Source organism: Triturus cristatus, chromosome 6 (assembly GCF_964204655.1).
Source record: "Triturus cristatus chromosome 6, aTriCri1.1, whole genome shotgun sequence".
NCBI classification, from domain to species: Eukaryota; Metazoa; Chordata; class Amphibia; order Caudata; family Salamandridae; genus Triturus; species Triturus cristatus.
In genome coordinates, this window is record NC_140589.1 from 1416873 (window position 1) to 1440291 (window position 23419).

The 23419-nt window shown below is 46.5% G+C and overlaps 1 protein-coding gene across 3 annotated transcripts in view; it reads left to right on the plus strand.

The window, feature by feature from the left end:
* Nucleotides 1-23419, plus strand: part of LOC146813611 (verrucotoxin subunit beta-like) — a 162291-nt gene that overhangs the window by 62280 nt on the left and 76592 nt on the right. For all 3 annotated transcript variants that reach the window (XM_085610092.1, XM_085610093.1, XM_085610094.1), the window contains exon 3: nucleotides 12931-14970. In XM_085610092.1, the coding sequence (XP_085466218.1) occupies nucleotides 12931-14970 (2040 nt within the window). The remainder of the gene's footprint in view (nucleotides 1-12930; nucleotides 14971-23419) is intronic.

Here is a 23419-nt window from a genome sequence, read left to right on the forward strand (position 1 = left end):
GTATCCCAACTATGCACACATTATTCCACCTGTAGCAGCCTTTCCTGTCTTGGCTCGGTCCTGCATTTCCCTGTTGGCTCAAAGAAGTTGCGCTACTTGCTGTTAGAGGGTCTGCATGCTGTCTCCAAATCCGGAGATCTTGTTGCAGAAGTGTGAGATGAATGCTCACTTTGCAAATTTTAGTTTCCCGACAAGAACGTGCCTCATTGAGTGCCTGCAAGATGGTGGCTTAGCATTTCCAAGTCAATATCCATCTTGACAAAGTGCAATGATGTGCCTTTTTTGCAACCAGTCGACCCATTGCTACTAAGAGACTTGTAGTACATCTACCCCCTCCTCCCCTCCCCCACAGCCCCAAATCGTCCATTGTTCACAAGAGTGCCATCATAGGGCCAGGCATTTCATGTCTCCTCACCATCTGTGTCACGGTGCGGTGTATGTGCATCCAGTATTATATAATTGAACATTCCCAAATCATGTGGTAAGGATGCACAGCCTGACCCTGCATCTTAGACATTGAGGATCTAGGCCTTTCCTTCTGCTGCTAAGTCTGGTTTGGTTGTAGATATTTCAGCTGCATGAGTCTCAGTCTCATGTACAACGCAAGGACCTTGGGGACCATCTTTGCTTCATGTCAGACTGCATCGTCTAAAGAGCGGACATCTTGTTCTTATTTGTCTCGCAGTTTTAATAAATGTTATGGGGTGTTAAACCACTAGTGTGGAGTACCATTTAGAAATGCCCTTCCCTTCTAGAGCTGCTATTGTAATCTTTGCCTCAATGGAGTTATAGTCTGGGAGGGAGAATTTAGGCCCTCCGCATGTGCGTCTCTGGCATAGCTGTAATACACTGGTAGAATTGCGAGTTATGCATGCCAGAACTGTCCAGGTGCGTAAATGTTTGGATGTGGTCACCTGCCCAGAAGTCCCCCAAGTTAGAAATGCCCATAAGGGCCCAGGGGCGGAAACCTTCTAATTCCAATTACCACACCGCTGTAGAGATGCACAGTGAGGGATCTTTTACGTTTAATCCAATGGAGAGCTTGATAGCAGCATGACAGAGCCGTCTTAATGTTGGGCAGGAACTCAGGGCATCTAATTAGACTGTTGAGCAAATTAAATATGCAATATTTTTCAGTGCATTCTAATTTGGAAATTTTGCATGGGTCATCACGGGCCATGACAAACCAATAATTAAAGGGCACAATGTGGCTAGGCCAGTAAGATAGTTTAATGTTTATTTCGATAATAAATATAATTTGCAATGTTTATATGATTACTAATGCTATATAGCATTGTAAGTTGTGTGTTTTACAGACTTTTACCTTGCTAGGCCTTGGAATGGTTTATTTTGCATTTCTCTTTTCTATTGCGTATTGATGCATGCTTGCTAAATTTTATCTATACTTCCTGAATTTATTTCTATTTAAGGGTATTATTTTACATGCTTTTAGAAGTAGATTTGCATGTAACTGGGTTTGTAATTTATCATAATACTACTGAAAGGTATGTTCATCATATTAAATCACTTTTTCCTTATAGGTTACTTTATGATTTCCTACAAACTCATTTGATGTATCATCCAGATAATTAATCTTTATTATCTATAATAGGTCCAACACCCAGAGTAGTTGGACACCCACCTGCCACTGCTACTGACGATACATGTCTTGGGTGAGGAACCCACTTCTGCAAGTACGGATGAAGAGGAGCAGCCAGGTCCATCTGGTCTGCCTGGGCAAACAGCTACAGTGAGTCTCACTCAGCCCACACCTTCACCTCCCACCCCAGCTGTTACTACTCCACTTCCTGTGCCCAAAGGAACATCATCCCAATCTTGTGCTCCCTAGTCCTGGCTGCTGTTCATCCAACACTACTACCACCACCTCCAGTTCGGCCAGAAGCCAGTGGGATGAGGCAATCTAGGTCAAGGGCACAGGGTAGTAGAGGTAGGGTTTGTGGGAGGGAATCTGTGGGCCACTAAAGTGAGGCCATTGGGTGTATTTTCACCCAGGACACCATCGACCAAGTCTTGGGATCCCTCAGTCGTTCCCAAGACATGATGGGCCAGTTCCTTACAGAGCTCTGGGAGATGAAGCAGTTGCAGCGGGAGCTCAATGTTCAGATCCAAAATCTCGGCTACAATATAGGCTCGCTGATTGGGGTGCTGCAGTATTCTTTGACTCAAATTTGCAGGGCTTTTCCAGAACATCTTCCCCTGTCTGTTATACAACAACATCTGGGCCAATTGCATATGCCTCAACCAAAGAAAAGGAGGCCCTGCCACAAGAAAAAACACCTGCACCCACCTCAGTCCACAAGTCATAAACAGTTCATCCTGGCTAGCAGCAGAGGAGGGCAAACCCTCCACGATCACCAGCAAGAGATGCAGAATCTAATTTTCTCCAGTGCGTGACTAGCAATCACTGTGTGGACTACTTCCTGGACACATTTACCTTTCTGATGCCAGTTGTAATTTGTACCTTGGATTTCAAAGAAATAGGGCTCTTCAATTATATTTTCATTCACCATGATTGCCTTTTTTTATGTGGCATTTTTTTGTTTTTTCCATTTTGTAATATTTTATTTAGTTTTGTTCAATTAAAGAAAAATGTACAAATACTAAGGCCCTTATTACGAGTCTGAACCCATACGGGCAGTGGGCAGACTGGCGGACCGCCCGCCGCATTAGGACTATAGCAGTTGGACTGCCACGGGACTACTGCTGCTAGGCATCCACGATCCTTGGCAGTGGCGCAGCAGTCTGAGACCCCAAATATGCTGGTGGTGCTGCTGCGACCCCGCAAAGCATATTGGGACTTCCCTACCGTCACATTTTTCATGGCAGTGTGACCGTCATGAAATGTGTGGCAGTGAGGAAACAAATGAGGCCCTACAGGACCGCCTGTTGCCTCTGTGCCATAAGGTGCATTCAGGGGCACATGTTGTGATGCCCTGTGTTTTTGCAGTCCCAGTTCCTGTAGGGGATGGACTTAACAGTCCATGCCCTGCAAGAACTGTCTTTGACTCTCACATTGCGGTTCCTTTTTCAAAGGGACTGCAGTGGAACTGCCAGAGAACCGCCCGCCAGAGTAAAAATGAGTAATAGTCTAGCAGGCGGTCTTTAATGGCTTTGGCAGTCTTGAAGCAGGGCGGAAGCAAGGTGGCCCTGGTCCGAGACTACCAAAGTGATAATCAGGCTCTAAGACTGGTGTTGTATTTCTTTCTCAATTGGTTCAAATTATTGTGTCTCAACTTACATTATAAAATTCTTTTCATTTCAAATATTATTCCTTTATACATATATTACATGTAGGTAATGCATTTCACATTTGCTATAAATGAGAAAAAGATAACAAAAACGACTAATCAAAAAGTAATATTTATTAAATTGGGATAAAGTATTGTTTGTAACATTTAGAAAGATATTATAGCCTATGCATAATCAAAATACTTGTGCTGGATATTATTTCATGGTTCCTGACCTTGGCAACATGGAAGAACGGGATATAATCACAAAACGACGGCGCCATCAGCCGGAGCCTGATCTTCATTAGGGTTCCCACATCGTGACACTGATCGTGAAAATGACGATAGTACTCCTGTTTTGTGCCCACAGGATCATGACAGGATACTCTTGTGGTATGTTTGGAATGTCACAATCCACTTTCAGTGGTGTGCTCCAAGAAGCTTTTACTTGAATGATGAGACACATCAATAGCTTCATACCTTTACCACTAAATGAGGATTTGAGCGATCTGAAGGGAGGCGTATATGCTTCGGCTCGCCTAGCACATGTTGTCAGAGCAATTTAAGCAGCACATATTGTAGCAACACTCAACATAAAACAAGTTGAATACAATCTTAAAAACGTCCATTCAATCACTGTGCAAGTTGTCTTCGTAACACATATGTCCATCCAGAGTGTGTGTGTGTCTTTCACATGGTCAACCCATGTTCCCTTTGTGCTTCACAACATCAGAACTGCAATCCTCACAACGTTGAAACGTCCAAATGAAGATGACATAGTAAAGTAACCTAAACATATTAAATTAAGTAAAAAATATTTGTATGATATTACAAAATAGACAAATTACAAATGAAAAATTTTGTACCCACATTTTCTAAAAAAAATCAAAGATAAACAATGTAATTAACACAGTAGTCAATGTGTCAAAATTTAGATCAACAAACATCTTTGTTCTTGAGTGACCTTCACTTGCCCTTTCACAGAAATGTCGAGCACAGACTTTTATTCTCATTAGATTAAAAGTTGGTTTAAATGTAATGTAATGGTAGGTGAATATATACTTACACTCGTGAAGAAGTGTCAATAACATCTTGACTAAGTCAGTTCCTTCCTCTTCACCGCTGTCAACTTCATTTGGCATTTCAACATCCTCACCGGCGGCTCTTCATGGTCTTCTTCGTCTGCACGGTATCAGATGTTCTGTTGTATAACACAGCATGCCATGGTGATTTTGAACACCTTACCGGGTGAGTAGAGGAGGGCTCCACCTGTCGTGTCCAGACATCGAAATCTGGCCTTTAAGAGCCCAAAAGCCTGCTCCACTGGCCTCCGTGTTTTTTCCACGGCCCTCATTGATGCAGACTTCCCCTGCGGTTGTTGGATTCCTCCGTAGTTCCAAGAACCATGATCAGTACTCTTGAAATTGACCAAGAAAATATATTATCATATTGTACTTACCAACAACCCTCTCAGGTCTAAGTTGTGACATTTGCTGGAGTATGGTACTGTTCTGTAGTACAAAGGAATCATGGATTGATCTTGGAAAATGCACACACACGCTGGTGATGTACAAATCTGGTAAACAGACAACTTGCACATTGAGTGAATGTAAGTTCTTCCACTTGCGGTACACTTGTTCTCTGGTGTGTGGTGGCACTAAGGCAATATGTGTGCCATCAGTTGCTCCAGCCATGTGTGGTAAGTGTAGGAAGGTGGAATCTAACTGCATGGTTGCCCCCACATTTTTTCCTGGTGTTTTGATGGTTTTTGACTTAGTTTGGCTGGGAACCTGCTATTCAGGGCCCCAGCCTATCTGCTTTCTCTTATAAATTGATTCCCTGTACTTTAGGTACACCACAGATTGGGTCCTGAGGTACCCTTGTGAGTCCCTAGTATATGGTATACTATGTACCCAGGGCATAGGTACCCCAGAGGCCTACCAGGGGCTGAAGCATGTATTATGCCACCCCTGGAAAGCCACCCAAAATGACACCACAGGTCTGCTACTGCAGCCTGGGTAAGGTGGTGCATGCACCCCTTACTGTGATACGGGTTACCTATATCACTATATAAACACACACATATAAACCTATAAGTCACACCTGTGGCAAGCCTTATCAATCCTGAAGGCAAAGTGCTTGGTTGTTATGTGAGAGGGTGCCCCTGCATGAGCAGAGCACCTCTGCATCATTCGGAGACCCTTCTCTGATGCTGTTTGTAGTGCAGCCTGACCACATACTCTTAAGTGCATTTTAACCAAACGGTAAATGCTAACTTTGGACTGGCTGCACGGAAACATGTCATGTTTGGTGTCAAACACCTTGGAATCATACCCCCACACCAATAACTGGTGTGGGAGTATGATCCCACCCTTCTAGAGGAAGAGACATGACAGCACTGGTATCCCCGGTAGAAACTTAATAGAGCCCTGGCATCACAAAATGGATGCTGCAGCCACAGACACGGGTCTGGCCTCCTGCTGCTGACCAAAACTCCGGCAGGGGAGGCCTGGACAATAGGTTTCCTGTCACCTCCCAAACAGGCTTATGTGTATTGGGTCTGGGTGGGAGCACTCTCTGAGTGCTTTGAAGTCCTGCACTGGGGGCACATTTGGTGTCCCTGTGCATAGTCCAGCTCAAACCGGTTCAGGGGCTTCCATCCCCTGCTCTGGGGCGAAACTGGACAAAGGAAATGGGTGTAGCCACCCCTCATTCATGACCCTCCTATAGATGGATCTCCAGAGCTAGTCCAACCCCTTCCTTAGGTATAAGTAAGGAACCTCTGGAACCAGAACCTTAGATTACCCTGGACGAAACTCTGAAGCCGAATCCTGGACCTTCGATGCTCTGCTCAAGACCAGAGGACTGAAGAAATCTCCCTTGGGGTAAAGGAGTGACTCCCCTGCTTGGCAGGCACCACAGAAGCAATTTGCCGGTCTGCATCATCGAAGCTCCCGCCGGACTCCGAAGTATTTGCAGCCCAGGAAGAGGATTTCCAGACATCTCAGAGGCCGACCGAGTCCCCAGCAAAGCTAAGACCCGCAGCCCTCGTGAGTAGCGTGGAGTCAGAACTCCTGGTCAGCGTGCATTGACTTCTCGACATCTCTTGAAGTCGTATTTGGGCTGACTTGTAGCCCCCACCTCGAGCACTGAATCCACCGAAGATTGTCGGCCTGGTCATTCCGAGTGACCCGTGGGCCTCCATTTTGTGTTTCGTCTCGAGGTCCCTTCGCGATCCCTGGTCCGTTGACTGGTGGGTCCCTGAGGGGGTAACTTTGTATTTCCTTGGGCTTCCCTGGTTGCTCCAGATGTCCCCTGACTCCCAACCAAGCGGTGAGTCCCACAGACCTTGCTGGTCTGCACCGAAGCATCTTTCTCGTTTCTGCGTGGGTTGCTGTTGCCAAGGTTGGTTATGTCCAATCCGGGCACCAACGCTGCAGCACTCAACATCCTTCGTGGGACAGCTCGAATCCAGCTCCTGGTCGTCCTCGACACCTCCTATTCCTCGTGGCTGAAGAGTCAAGCTTCACCTCTTTCACCTGAAATCACCCGACATCGGTGGGCATCTGCTCCTCACCTTCCTGGTCACTAGCTAGTGACCCAGACTCTGTCCCCTCTGCTTTCAGGTTCTTCTCATCTTCGAACCCGGCTTGGATCTCTTCAGACACTTCGCATCTTCATGGCAGCATCACTTCTTTGCCAACTCCCATTGAAATCCATGACGCGACCCGACACCAAAAGACACCTATGCACCCAGCTTCCGTGGGTGAGGTAACACAATACTCCGGTGCTCCCGTGGGTGCTAGCCCTAGAACTTCCTAAGTCCAAAAGGGTTTGGTCCTGACTCATTTCTAAGTGTCCCTAATCTTTAAAAATCTAACCGCGACTTTCCCCATAGAAGCTAACGGGAGCTCACGGCTGTGTTCACACACTGCACACGGCCCCCGTGGGTCTCCTGTGTCACTACCTTGGGTGGTTCCTTGTGGTCCCAATGATTCTACAGGCTCTAGGCCTTGTGTCTAGTTAAGTTGTGGTTCTTATACCACTATTTTAGTATATGGTTTGGCTCGCCGCTAGGGCCTGACGTGTATTTGTGCTATTTTACTGTGGTTATTGAAGTGTAACTTATGTGTTTTGACCTCTAGTCTCGTAAAGAGACTAGGAGGGTGTGTTTAGTAATAAATACATATATTTTATATATCTACCTGGTGTGGATATCTTTCATTTAGTGACTCAAGCGATTATAGACTGGTAAAACAAGCTGCTTTACATTCCTTCAAGACTTAGCCTGAAGGCTGCTCTCCATAGCTACCACTAGGATAGCTTTCAATAAAGGTTGTCCTTAACCTATAACCAATAAGGAGTTGTTTGGACTGATACAAGGTGCCCCCTAGAACTAGTGGACAGCATATATCAGGCCAACTTCTCACAGTAAGCGACCCAAAGCATAAAAATATCCCTTCACATTGTCTAAATTCTCATTTCATGGAAACTGCATGAAGCTGTTGACGTGTGCATCACTGAAGAGAGAGCTTCTTCTCGCGCACCACTGAAAGTTGGTTTGACGTTCCACGGTGCATTGGAATGAAATGAAGAAAATGAAGTACTGTCAGGATTTTGACTATTGGTGTTATTGCTGCGCGATTGCTATTGTGAGGCAGAAGATTCGGCTCTAACGGATGACATAAATCAAGAATAGTTTGCTTATTCAATCTGAAATTTTTGATGATATCTCGTTCTTCCACGGTGGCAAGGTCTGCAAGTGGTCTGAAACCTTGAGTCTGTCATCTCCTCGCTCTCTGGGTTCAAACGTCGGCATTTAAAATAATACAGATGTAGATCTTTGCAAATATTCTCAAATCAAAACACATTTCATGTAGTTATCGAAATAAATACTTTTCTAACAATTATACACAGCATTAATATTTTTCTTATTTCTTTTTAACATGACATTTTTTACATGTTTTTTAAAATGTGTAAATAATACATTTTAAATTTATCAATCAGTCAGGTGACTTGTAAAGTGCGGCTACTCACCCGTAAGAGTCTCAAGGCACTGGGGAGGTGAGGGGGACTGCTGATCCGCCGAAGGCACCGTGGTTCAGTCAAAGAGCCAGGTCTTGAGTCCTTCCTGAATTGGGGCAGTGACGGGGGTTGCCTGAGATGGAGAGGCAGGGTGTTCCAGGTCTTTGCTGCGAGGTAGGAGAAGGACCTTACTCCAGCCATGGTCTTGTGGATACGTAGGACGGTGGCCAAGGCCAGATGGGGAAGTGGAGGTCTCCGGTGGGTGCGTGGAATGATAGGCGGTGGTTAAGGTATGCAGGTCCCGCGTTATGTAGGGCTTTGTAGGTATGTGAGGAGCTTGAAGGTGATTCTTTTGTTGACTGGGAAGACAGGTGGGAAAAAGTGGAACAGCCCAGAAGATGTGCCTACCTCTGCCAACCCCACCCCTCAGGTAGGGGAGGCAAGGTGAAGCCCACTCTTCGGTTCCCGCCATCTTGCAGTTGGCAGGTACCCACCAATCAGGGATAAGGAGGCTCCAATCTCCTCCGCTTTAGGAAATTACTAAAGACTGAACTTTTCCGTCACTGATTTCTCTGACCTGGCACACTCCTCTTCTGCAGCGTGGAGATACCCCTTTGGGGGTGATTCTAGTGCTTTACAAATCCCATACAAAGGATGCTGCCCACCTCACCATGTGGGGTGAGCACCCTAAGGTTGTAGTCACCCTTCAGTATGCCATTTGCTACTACATTGAGACCAGTAAACAGCCCCCTAAATACAGTATTTAGGGGGAGTCCTGGACCCAGAATTCATATTCAACATGACAAGAAGAAGAAGGACCAAAAAGCCGTGCTGCAGAAGAAGAGGATGATGACAACTGCTTTGGCCCCAGCCCTACTGGCCTGTCTCCTTCTTCTGAACCCCTGCAAGCTGAAACCGGCGTGTCCTGAGCCAGCTGCATCCAAGAACCCCGGGGACCTTCCCTGCCTTCCTAAAAGACGCTGATCCCCCATGGACAATGGTTTTGTCCAACAGCATACAAGCCACGACTCCAAAATCCAGCTGGAAGCGCGAGTCCTCTCCACTCTGTACCCGACGCCCACAGCCCGAGCAATGCCCCCCCGGCGATCCTGACCTGGGATCCAGCATTAGAAGACCTCCTCCGACCTTTTCTTCGACACCTGCAGCCTCATCCTAAAGGGTCTCCCCAACCATGACTAGAACCGGTGAAAAGAACCTGACACGAAAAGACACCACTGCACCCATAGCACTGAGCCGCAAGGTGTGCGACTGACAGTGTCCTGGTGTCCAGCAACCCTTCAACCTGGTTCTCCAGTCGTTGGATCTCTATTTCCAGTCTTCTTGCTCCAGCCTGCAGGCTTTTTCTTCAAGCGGCTTCCTCTATAGGTTAACATCGGGCTCCTGACACCTCCTAAGCGACCTACACCCGGCTGTCCCTGTGCTGCAGGTGGTGTGGAGTTGGTGCTAACCTGGGACACCTTGTGCCGTCACCTTAGCTCCAGGAGCTTGCCTCCCAAGACTGAGTGGCCTGACCATGAGCAGTCCCCAACCAAGGCGCCCCATTGGCTAAAATTGGCGCCCTGCACTCTCTGCCCAGCCACCCAAGTGCCGCTGGTGGGGCCTCTTGAATGCCAACCTTAACCTTGAGGAACTTTGGTTCTACCCCCAAAACACCCTTCCTAAAACCATTTACTTACCTGCAAACCTAACACTTTGTTTTTCTCCATCTGACTGTTTGTATGGTTTTCTCTGAAAAATGTTCTAAGTGTTGAACCATTTATTGTACCACAGCAAAGTAACTTAGTGTCTCTAAAAGAGTTAACCTGCTTGCTAATGTCCTACCATGCCCAAACTGTGTGATTAGTATGTTGCAAAAGTAGAGAAGTAACTAAAAAGTAACTAAAAAATAATCTAAATTAATTTCTAGTGTTCTCAAGAGCTTACAACCTATTTTCTTGACCTCAAAAGTAGTTTGTATGTTCCTACAAAACCGTTGCCCACTGTATTTTGAAAACTAGTATTGTATGAAAAGTATTACTTACCTGCTACTGAGTAAATCTTGGTTCTAGTAATAAAAATAACAAAGTAACAACTTTTTATTCAAGCAATTGGTCTGGATTCAGTCTGTTGAGTGTGTGACATCATTTCTTGCTTGAGTGTGTACAACCAATACTACCCTCTGATAAGCCTGACTGCTCAACCACTCTACCATAAAAGAGAGTAAGGTATTATCTACTTTAGCCTCTGCTAAACCTCTGGGGATCCCCTGGGCTCCGTGCACACTATACCTCATTTTAACATAGTATATACAGAGCCAGCATCCTACACTGCCTTTAATATATGTCAGTCCCCCCTAAGGAAGGTCTCTTGAGCCCAGGAGACAGGGTGCCTTATATTCAAGGCATGGACATGAAAGTGCAGGCTTATATGTATGTCCCTATAGCGTCCTTTCCCGTTAACATATACTGTAAGTGTTAGGCGGTCCATAGGGTAACATTGGCTGGCACCTGGGCAGACCCAGGGTTGCTAGCTCCATTGTGGTACTGCCCAAGCCTGTCGAGCTTGGTATGAAACAACATGTCTTCTCACCCCTAACTCGATTCTTGAGTGAGCTGGTATGCACCCATGTGGCTACCAGAGAGCTTGCCGAATTAGTTACCCCAGCTTATCTGTGTTCTGGCTGGCTAGCACATGTTTCCTGTGCATGTTGCCGCCAAGATAGGGTTCTGACATCCCGCCAGGAAATGTGATCACTCCCTGGAGTCAGTAACAAAGGCTTGGGCAGGAAGGAGGTCACACCTCTCTCCTCCCAAGCAGGCTAGTGAAGTGGCACATCAAGGTGGTGAGCTTCAAAGGCTGCATGGCCTCTGATATGCATCAGGGTTGACTCCCAAAGGAGGAACCAGCCCTCCCCAGGCACAATTGTTCCAGGACAGGAAGAAAAATTAGCAATTTGCCACACCTCAAGGGTGAGCATCCTGTTCTGTTCAGCTGAGGAAGACTTCTACCATCTTGAAAATGCTAGGTTCTGGGTAGAAAAGGCGAACCACTCCCCCAAGTAGGGTCACCTCAGGGGCCGATTAGCTGTAGGGACTAGCTGCCCATTGGCTAATAGGTCCACACCTTAAAACTTCCCTACATCCACGATTTAAGGGACCCCCTGACACCAGAACATCAGTTCTGACTGACCTGCATCGTACAAATAGGAGACCCGCATCTATGACGACAAGACTTTGCCCAATCCAAAAGAGGTATACTCTATCCCTGAGGCAACATTCTTGAAACTGCTGGATCGAGATTTATCCTGGGAAAACTCTCAATTCCCCCAGCCAGAGAGACAGCTGTGAGAGCCTGAAGCACCACCAGGCTCCCCTGGACTAGTGGCATCAGTTCTCTCCAAACTGAAGGTAAAACAGTGCTCCAGATCCGAAGAATCACTGTCGATCGGGCCCTCCAAGGGATCGGCCTAATCCAGATGATCTAGTACTTTGTGGGAGCTGTAGTACTGCCTTCCACAAAGGTACATGCAGCTACTGCGTTTCCCGGGACCACCGGACATCGAAGTTACTTTCTGCTTCACTCACCCCTGCCAAGGCTTGTTGTTTGCCAGTCCGGCAACTGACCCCTGCATTTGACACTGCACCTAGAGGAAACTTCATATGATGTTCATCCGACATCAGCAGCGGCCCTGTTGTGTTTTTGCATCTGTTTCCAGCATTAAAACCAGCTCCCCCGCCGCTCCATTTCAGCACCAGGGAGACCCAGGGCATCTCTACATCCGGGCTCCATGAGCCTGGTAAAATTGAACTTGCACTGTCATAGCTTGGTCCTTGGACCCGCATCACCTTTACCCGGCAAGGGTGCAATATAACTCGACCTGCAAGTGACCGATTGTCACTAGTGGTTTTTCCCATTCACTGCAATGTTACATTTTTGCTGTATTATTTTGCATTGATTTTCTATTAGTGCTAAAATCTGTAACTCTGGTTGTATGCATGCAGTTCTGTTCTGTTCCTTTTAGTGTTTAAATCAAGATACAAATACACTTTATTTTTATAAAGTGGTGTCAGACTTCTCTCGAGTCGTGTCAATTACTTATCGCCCGTGCTGAAATGCTTAACATATGTTCCTCTAGGAGAGCCTGAATGCTTTTTGCCCCATTGCTGGACTGAGCTAGGGATTTATTAGTGTGAATCCAATAACCATCTGTAGAGTACTGTGGTAATATTACATGGTGGGGACTAACCCCCACACCACATAACACTCCACTTTCCTACAATTACACAGACTCAAAGATTCTGCTTGCATTTAAGGGCAGACCTTCGTCTAGACTACTTTGGTCCTGGCTCTTTACAAATACCCTTCAGTTGATAAATTGTGCTGGAGGAGACCACATTGCTTGTTATGTTTTTTTATTGATGCATTGTCAAAAGCTCTGAGATCCAGTCACCTGTTGTCGATTGTGCCATTTAAGAACCATGTAAATTGTAAACGAATAATAAAGTGTCAAGCAAGAAGTTGTCCCATGACTACTCCTTGTAATTTTGTTTGAGAAGCTTTATATTATAATAGTTGGAATTAGAGTTGGAGTGGGAACTGTAATTTCATGCAGTGGAATGCCGATCTTTTAGTGACCATATATTTTTGTGTGTTTCAGGTGTTAGTCTCTGGGACATGGAGTCCATAGGTAAAGATGTGCGGGTCACACAGCAGCTTAAATCAGAATTCAAAATCATAGCCTCTGATAATATTGAAGACAAAGCTTCTGCCATAGGTGTCTCCTCCTCCTTAAAGGCAAGTTTTCTGGGAGGTTTGGTTGACGTGGATGGAGCAGCAAAATATTTGAAGGAGACAAAAACCACCAAGCACCAGGCCCGTGTTACACTACAGTATTCTACAACAACAAAGTTCGAACAACTGACCATGACGCATGTAGGACCTCACAATATCACATATCCAGGGATATTTGAACAGGATATGGGAACTCATGTGGTGACTGGTGTACTGTACGGGGCAAATGCATTCTTTGTGTTTGGCCATGAGGTATCCTCATCTGAGAGCATGCGAGATATACATGTGGATTTAATGGAAACCATAAAGAATCTACACATGTTTCCCATTAAAGAGACAGGAAAAGGTAACTTTAATGAAAGTGACAAGGTGAAATCTCAGAAGATCAAATGCACATTCTGTGGAGACTTTTCTTATCAAAACACCATTACTACTTTTGAAGAGGCTATTACTATCTATAATATGCTGCCTTCCCTTCTTGGTAAAAACGGCGAGAATGCAGTTCCTGTAAAGATCTGGTTGTATCCACTGATTAACCTGGACTCCCGAGCCTCTCGGCTGGTGCGCAGTATTAGTCCGGTTCTGTTAGAAGATGTCCAGGTTATCATTGAAGAGCTAAGTGATATTGACATTCAGTGTAATGACTTGGTGACCCATCCAGCTGTTATAGACCTCCCTCATATCAATAACAAAATCCAGCAATTCAGAACTCTCTGCAAGCGGTTCAGACTCACCTTCCAGAAAGAACTTGCTAGAGTCCTTCCGGCTGTCCATGGAGGCAGAGAAGATGAGAGTGCATTGTGGAACATTTTAACTGCCAAAGAACAATCCCCATTCAGTAGCCAACAACTCAATACATTTATTGAATCAAAACAGGAAGAGATCACTTTTGTCAGCTCGTATCTTAATGTGCTGAAGGAATTGAAGGAAGTTAAAGTTCTATTTTCTCAGTGGGAACGAAACCAAGTATTACAAGATCCGAACGTTGAGTTAGTAGTCTCATTAACATTCACCTCATTACAAGAAGAGGACCTGCATTTATCAGACCTTAAACACTGGCTTCTTGTACAATTTATTAATAAAAGTCCTCAACCAACCACCCCTACTCCTGAGCTAGAGAACACAAGGTCTAGGAGGTGGTTTAATAATGACATCATCAATCAAGAAACAAGGACAAATGTCAAAGAATTTATTGATTTTGCACGTGTTAATATCTTGAATAAGAAGATACGTTTTATCGTATCCTCTGTTTCAGATCCTCATAATCCTGGGACTTCAATTTACCTGTATGACCATGGTGTTCTGATAAACTCTGCTTTTCACCCTCCACGACTAGAGGCCCCTACAATTGATAGAATATCTCATGACAGTGTGTGGATCACATGTACTCCAAGCCCCGATGGCCGTGATCCTATTCTGAGCTATTGTGTGGAGTACAGACTAATGAGTGAACAGAGCTGGAATATCATGGAAGGAAAAGACACCAGTAAGGGGTTCACTGTGACAGGCCTTCAGCCCAACACTTTGTACCAGTTTAGACAATCAGTAGTAACGGCTCGGTGGGTCACATTACCAAGTGATGCCACAGACATGGTACAGACACTCCCTTGTAGTCCGCCATGGAACTTGACCGGCCTGAATGAAACCCCGAATTCCATCATCCTCACCTGGCAGGAGCCTGACACATTTGGTGTTGGGACGAGGATAAATCACTACAAGGTTGAATACTTGGAAGAGCCTAAGGACAACAACGTCTGGCTAGAAGAAACAACTGGAAAGAAGACAGAGTCCTACACTATTGAGAGACTCAAGCTTGACTCTTTGTACAGATTCCGCGTGTTGGCCATCTGTGAAAATGCCGGAAGCAGTGCACCAAGTGTGGAGCATGTCTTTTCCACTTCTCCGGGTAAGAATCTATACTGGATATCCTTGCATAAAAAGTGCTTAGTTCTGTCTAGGGATTATTTAATATGTTCAAATAGACCTATAATACCAAAAGTTACAAACACTTCGATAGGGATATTGGCAAGAATGTTCTCAGAACAACCCTTAGGATTAGGAAACACAGGGCACACGTATCAACTACCAAATGATTATGTCCTTGATGGCGACTATAATATGAAGCTAAACATCTGCCGGTTTAAATCAGTGTCCTTATTAAATCTGTATCAAAAGCAACATTAAAATGTCAATTCTTTCATTGCATTTATTTTAATTTAGTGTGTGTAAACACACACACAAAAAGCTGTCTAGCACTTTCGAGGCAACTGCACCATGCCTGCAAAGTCTTTGCCTGTAAACTGTTCATGTAGATTCATGTTGATAGCAACTGGTCAAGAGGATAAAGTGTAATCAATGTCTCTCAGAAAGCTGTGGGGATAGATTGGTTCTTTAGGTATGGGCTTTCCAAAGTTCGTAGCCCTGTACTGGATGGGTCTAGTCCTTTGTGTGAGTTAAATCTAGTTTGGCTTCTACTGGCCTGAAGTCACGCAGTTAAGCATCTCCCAGTCCAAATTTTCTGTTGGTGTGTAAAGGGTACCAGATTCCACAGGTATTTCAAATTGTTTCCCACATAGGTTTTGTACACACACACATTGTAACTCTCTGCACCACTGTCCACTAGTAAAGCAGTCTAAAGGTTTAGATACTGCCCTTGGGATTCTGTAGGTTCAATCGGACTCTTTCTGTTTGATTCTTGCACCTTTAGAGGTAGCTTCTAAAATGTTTTCATTGTGCCACAATATGCAGTACGCAGCAGCAAGGCTGCCGAGGCAGATTCAAAGCCCTTGCATATTTGACATGGTGGATCCATTGTGGGATTGGGTCTGCCTTTCTAAGCAACAAGAGTTCCTTCTGGTGGACACTCTATTTAACCACCAGTTCCTCACCTTTAGAATACTCCCCAGTCTGAATCCGGAAAGCTTCATAGCAGTGCTCCCATGTGCCGCTAGGTGGCACTGTGTCGCTCCGCGTTGACTTTGCTCCGCCCTGGTAGAGCTAGAGCAGAGTGTAGGAAACTGGCTCTGTATACACTAAACCAAAGTAAGGTATAGTGCACAGAGTCGAGCGGATCCCCAAAGGTTTACCGAAGTAAGCATAGATAATACCTTACTCCCTATTTGTGGTAGTGTGTGCGAGCAGTAAGGCTTTATCAGAGGGTAGTGTTAAGCATTTATTGTACACACTCAGGCAAGAAATGATATCACACACTCAAAGACTGAACTCGGACCAATTATTGGCATAAAGTTACTTCTTTTGTTGTATTTTATTTTTAGAACCAAGCAGGACTTGGTACAGGTAGGCAAAAGTTCAGCTTTTACAGACAGGCTGATAAGGATATGCACGCTGAATGAATTTGGCTTTGATACAGGTTGGTACAATGTTAAACTGTTGTAAATACTTTTGGATTAATTTGGATTACTTTGTGATTACTGTTTCGATTACTTTTTATACTCATTGTGATATGCCTAGATATCACACTGTGACATATCCTAGGCAAAGGTAAGTAGAACACTTTTATGTTAAAACACAGCTACTTAGGTTTCTATACAAGCACAACTCAACACGACTTTTTCAAAGGAAAACAGTCAATGCAATCCTATGGCGGCAAATGTGGTTATCGGTTTGCAGGTAAGTAATCTGTCGTAGGATTGAGTTTCTTGCATTAGAACAAGGGTTCCCCCAGGGTCAATGATGCATTCCAAGAGCACCCTCAGCTGAACTCGGATGGCGGGTGCAAAGTGCTGAAGCCCAATGTTAGCCTTTGGGGCTAGGGGGTCGTCGGTTGGTGGCTGCTCTCAGGCAAGCCACAGGGTTGAGGGAGCAAAGCTCCTAGGGTTAAGCTCAGGGCAAAGAGGTATCCAAGTTAGCACACAATGTGCACCCACAGCAGCACTCAGGCGGTCGGGTGCAGGGTGCTGGTTTGGCATTGGGTGCCCTGTTGTTTCCAATGGGAGATCTCCGGTTGGAACAAAGGCTGCACTCTCGGGCACGGAGACTCTTCCTGGAGTGTCGCCACGTACATTAGGATGCAGAGGGATGCCTGGACACTGTTGGTTGGGCTTCCTAAGGCAAAGGGGTGTTGGGCACAGAGGTTTCTTTAGGTGTAGGGTTTCCTTACCAGCTCAGGTTGCGGTCGGGGGACCCTCCATGTAGAGGCTACAAGCAGCGTCGGGAGACTTGAGGTAGGGCTGGGGTCACCATATCCCAGGTCAGATTCACTGTGGGGAACTCCTCGTGGTTTTGGGCCACTGAAATCGGGCCATGGGCGCCAGTGCACAGTGGTGCAAACTCACGGATTTGGCCGGAGCCAGAGTCTGATTTTTGAGCAAGTCCGGTGCTCACAGGAGAAAGTGTTTGTAGGAAAGGCAGGAGAGGTTCTCAGGATTCTGGGGGGCTGCTGGCTGCAGAGCACGCTGGTATTCCACTGGAGCAGGCCAAGGTCTGGACAAGCCGGTAGGGCTGGGGCCAATGTTGTTGGTATCCTCATCTTTTTCCTGCAGCATGGCTCTTTGGTCCTTCTTCTTCTTCTTCTTGTCTGAGGAGGCAAGGTTTGGGGTTGCCCCTAAATACTAAATTTAGGGGTGTTTTATGTAGGTACGGTTCAGGACCAGTAGGTCCCTTCCTTGGGTTGGGTACACCCCCTATTATGCCACCCTCCAGTGGGAGAGGGGCATAAGCCTCTCTCTGGTTAGCTGGGTCCCCCATCTTCAAGATGATAGGGACTGAGAGTTGTGCTTCGCCTAGCCTCCTTTACCAGAGGGGTGGAGTTGGCACACCTCTCCTCCTATCTTGGTTTTCCTGCCGATTTTCCCTCCCAAAGCTGGGCATTAAAACTGGTGGGGGCCTTGTGCTGGAAGCAGCAAATGGCTGGGTCAGCTCACAAAGGCAGCAAGCCTTTGACGCTTTCCGTTCGTGGACCCTGCCCATACTGGGGGAGGAGGCTTGGCACCTCTGCCCAGGATGTGCTTTGTTCTGGACCCGAGAGCGGGAGGCTCTCGACCCAGGGGTCCAGAAACATCTCTGGGGGTGGCACTCAGCCTGGACACTAGAGTTAGGTTGTTTTTCGGGGGCCAATCTAAGATGCCCTCTGAGTACATATAGCATTCAGTGTGGGTTTTGCTACCAAACGTCCCAGAGTTCAGTAAAGCCATTATGGTGCTGTGAAGTTTTGAATGACAAACTCCCAGACCATATACTCTTTATGGCTTTATTGCGTTGACAATGTCTAAGAAGGGACTTAGACACTGTAGAGATACAGTGATCATGCACCAGTGGTATGGTGCACCCAGCTAGAGTGGTGTCTTAACTATGCCATAGCCAATGGGTTGCAGGCAAGGCACCAAGATATGCGTGCCATGTCGACTCTTCAATTTTCTCTGCACCAAAACCCGCAGCCTGCAATGGCAGTGTTAGTGTGTTTTAAGGTACAGTACATCTAAGGGTGGCACAGCATTTGCTGCAGCCCTTCGAGGCCTTCCCTGGTTACAGTGGCATTGCTACCTATGGTACCTGACTTACATGTGGTCAGAGAGGTGCCAGTTTGGGGTAACAAAGGAACAGTTTTAGGGAAAGAACAAATGCCCTTGGTACCTGTTTAGCAGGAGCCCAGGGCACACTTATTCAAGGAGCATCAGGCAAAAAAATAAGGTGGGTAACCATGCAAAAAGAAAGGGCACTTTCCTACACGGATCCACATGTAAGTACCCTCCTGCATGCTGACGTCAGTTCCTTGCTTGAAACTTTCCTCACTCTTGTACGTGGAGGACAATAAAATTGGAGGTACCAATATGCAGATTTCTAATTTAGGGACCTTTTTAGATGGTAAAAAAAAGTCCAATCCACATATCAGGGAGGAGGTGCGGCAGTAAGGAATCTGTGGTTACGGTATCTATCACAAAGAGCGTTCCCAAAAATAAGCAACTTCTTCTTCTGATGGATACTTCTAACCGCAGATTCCTGACCTTTAGAATAGATACCAAAAGCAGGTGGCTATTCTGTGGAGTGAGCTCAGCACAAGTTTTTCCATTAAGATCAGTATGACTGGGGAAAAACGTGGTGTAAGGCGGTTGCTCAGTGAGCCTGGGACTCATTCACTCAGTGAGCTGAAATGATCGCTACACGGAAGACGGTCTTCAGGGTCAGAAGCTACATTGAGCAGCTGTGCATTGGATCAAAGGGAGTACACATGAGAAATGCCAGGACCAAATTAAGGTCCCACTTTGAAAAAACAAATGGTTTGAGAGGAAAGATGTGTGGCAAACGTTTTTTAAAATGCTTCACAATAGGTGATTTGAACAATGATGATTAAACCGGTAAATGCAGAAAAGCCAAAGGGGCTGATGATGAACCTTTAATAGTACCCACTGCAAGGGTTTGCGGAAAAAAATATCTTGACAGCTTGGCTTCAACAGGTGTGTCCTGCAGCCACAATTCCTGAATACAAATTTGTTACTGTAGCTGGCATAAATAGATGTTATAGGGCACCTAGCAGCCAGGATGACATCCACAACTTTGTCTGGCAAATCAAACACTGTTAGCTGCCACTGCTCAATCTCTATGCAAGGAGGTGTAGATTGCGCTGGTTTGGGTGTAGAACCTGCCCTGCTGGATCCTCCCTAAATGGTAGCATGATTGGAGGGCAGAGGCAAATGCTCAGGAGATCCGGATGGCACACTTTTCTTGCTCAGTCCAGAGCCACTAGGACAACTTGGGACTGGAGTAGGAGAGGTAGAGACGGGAAGGCATTCAGGAGTCCCGTTTTCCCCTCCATCTGAAATGCATCTCTGAAGGAGAGCCTTCACAGGAGCTCCAACATGCACATTTGTGGGCATTGTTGGTTCTCAATGGTGCCGAAGAGATCTAGACATGGTTCTCCCAATTTTCAGATGCCTTCATGCGCCACCTGGGAGTGCGGCTGCCGTTCATGATCTGCCAGGTACTGCCGACTGAGCTTGTCTGCCCTGGTGTTCAAGGATCCCGCCTTGTGGTTCACAATCCGGGAGATGCACTCGCATTCTAACAATCTTCAAAGGTGCAAAGCCTCCTGGCACAGGACACAGGACCCCACTCTGCCCATATGGCTATGGTGTCGTCCTGTACTCATATTCCCTCGATGGGCAGTAGGAAGGCCTTAAATGACAGACAAATGGCCTGCAACTCAAATAGATTAATATGGAACCGGGTTTCCGCCAAAAACTAGACTCCTCTGATCCCCACCTCTCCCAGATGGCATCCCTGCAGTGATACATCTGTCACCATTGTCAGCTCTGGGTGTGGAAGGGAGAGCGGTCTGGGTCTAGTAGTCTTTGAGCAGCCACTACTGCAGATCATCAGCAGTCTTATCTGAAACCTGGATGACATCCAACAGGTTTCCTTGGCGCTGGGCCCACAGACTTCAAATCCCACTGCAGAGCCTGCATATGCCACCTGTCGAAGTGCACCAACATGATGCATGAGGTGAACGAAGCGGTACAAAAGGGGGTGGTGATGGACAGAGCATCAGAACCAATCAAACACTCACACCCAGTCAACAGATCTGGGTTTCATTCATCACAGTTCTTTAGCCCACTCTGCCACCCCAGTTCAGACATGGCCATATGCAAATCAGTCTGACCCTGTGCCTCATGGGAACAGTCCAGCCCGAACTGCCAAGCCATGCCTTCCCTGGAACGGAAACAAGCTTCCTAGGACCGGTTTCTGGCATTTCAGCCGTCTTCAGCCAGGCTTGCTTGAATCCAGTGGCAAAGTGAGCAAGGGTCTCACGTCTGAGCATACCCTGCCAACTTATGGCGAACAAAGCGGTACAAAAGGGGGTGGTGATGGACAGAGCACCAGAACCAATCAAACACTCACACCCAGTCAACAGATCTGGGTTTGATCCATCACCGTTCTTTAGCCCACTCTGCCACCCCAGTTCAGACATGGCTGTATGCAAATCAGTCTGACCCTGTGCCTCATGGGAACAGTCCAGCCCGAACTGCCAAGCCATGCCTTCCCTGGGCTGGAAACAAGCTTCCTAGGACTGGTTTCTGGCATTTCAGCTGTCTTCAGCCAGGCTTGCTTGAATCCAGTGGCAAAGTGAGCAAGGGACTCATGTCTGAGCATACCCTGCAAACTTATAGCGAACAAAGCGGTACAAGAGGGGGTGGTGATGGACAGAGCATCAGAACCAATCAAACACTCAAACCCAGTCAACAGATCTGGGTTTGATCCATCACCGTTCTTTAGCCCACTCTGCCACCCAAGTTCAGACATGGCCATATGCAAATCAGTCTGACCCTGTGCCTCATGGGAACAGTCCAGCCCGAACTGCCAAGCCATGCCTCCCCGGGCTGGAAACAAGCTTCCTAGGACCGGTTTCTTGCATTTCAGCTGTCTTCAGCCAGGCTTGCTTGAATCCAGTGGCAAAGTGAGCAAGGGACTCATGTCTGAGCATACCCTGCCAACTTATGGCGAACAAAGCGGTACAAAAGGGGGTGGTGATGGACAGAGCATCAGAACCAATCAAACACTCACACCCAGTCAACAGATCTAGGTTTGATCCATCACCGTTCTTTAGCCCACTCTGCCACCCCAGTTCAGACATGGCCATATGCAAATCAGTCTGACCCTGTGCCTCATGGGAACAGTCCAGCCTGAACTGCCAAGCCATGCCTTCCCTGGGCTGGAAACAAGCTTCCTAGGACCGGTTTCTGGCATTTCAGCTGTCTTCAGCCAGGCTTGCTTGAATCCAGTGGCAAAGTGAGCAAGGGACTCATGTTTGAGCATACCCTGCCAACTTATGGCGAACAAAGCGGTACAAAAGGGGGTGAACGAGCCAAGAAGCATCAGAGCTGCATTCTCCATGATCCAGGACCAAAGCTGAAACACCAAGATCATAACCTAAATGGTTGGGACTCTTCACGACAAAGTAAAGACCTTGAATTACACTGTGTCCAAGACAGCTCCTTTGAAATGAAGTCTCTGCAAAATAGTCTAGTGTAACTTTGGCTCATTGATCGAGAACCCCAACAATGTCAGGAGGTGTGCTGTCATCTGGAGGTGTTTTAGGGCTGACTATAGCAAGCCCGTCTTTAACACCAAATTGTCAAGGTGGGAGAAAACTGGTATCCCCAACCTCCGAAGATAGGCAATGATCACCACCATCACGTTCGGGAATATTAAAGGGGCGCTAGCAAGGCTGAAGGGGAGTATGGCAAACTGAAAATGCTATTGGCCAACCTTGAACTACAGGTAACGTCTGCAACTAGAAGACAGCCTCATGAAAGTATGTGTTCCGCAGTTTCAAGGCTACCATCCAGTCGCCTGAGTCCAGGGCAGACGTAATCTGGACCCGTGTGAGCATCTTGATTTTGCAATTCTGCAGAAAGGCATTCAGGTGGTGAAGATATAACATACAGAGAAGGCCTCAATCCCTCTTCAGTGTGAGGAAATAGCTGGAGTAACAAGCCATTACTATTTCTGAGTCTGGAACCATCTTAACAACACCTTTGGAACGTAGAGCTCCCTCCTCTTGAGATGGACGGGGACTTCGACAGTCGCTTTGATGTGGGACAAAGCTGCAGTGGGTCTGAAAAGAATCGAAGGGCATAGCCCTGCTGAACTCTATAGAGGACCCATGTGTTGAATTTCATGCATTGAAGTATACAAAAAAGTGATGGATGGAATGCTTCAATTCATCTCAGCCATTGTTAAATATTCAGGCCTTATCACATGTGGGCAAAAGAACAGTGGGTTGGAATGCTAACGCGAGCGATTGCCAGTGGTTAGACTTACTCTGAGGATTCTTCCCAGCAACATTTTTGTGTTCGATTTGATGGATTGCCACCATGAATATTGGATCCTGCCTCCCACATGGCGGTTGTGTGCTGCTAAGGGCATACTAAAGTGGTTTGTACGCTGAAGTCGCAGAGAAGGGACTGGGAAGACTGATGTTCCCAGGGATGCTGCATAAGAAAATCAGGGTCATCGGGTACCAGTCTGTGGCGTCTGGCCCCCTGCGTTTTCACCAGTAAGCAAGGCTTAGACCTAGTGCTCATCAGATAAACAGACAGGGCTTTTCTGAATGGACGTAAGGGCTCAGAGGCTCCAGAACGTCTGTAAGGATGTTTGTCTTAACTGCTCAAGTCAAATTACTACACCAAAGCAACCACTCACTGTTGTTGGCAGCTCGAAGGGTAAAAATAACTCTTTACCAGAGGAAGTATTAAGCCCTCTATCCTCCAGTAAACCTGTCCATAAACTGTCCTGGCCATAATCAGCTGCGGTCCGTGCAGGTAACAGTGGTGGGGCGGTGGGGCCGGGTAAGGGGGATTTCAAGGGACGATGCAGAGGGAAAATTCATTATTTAAATT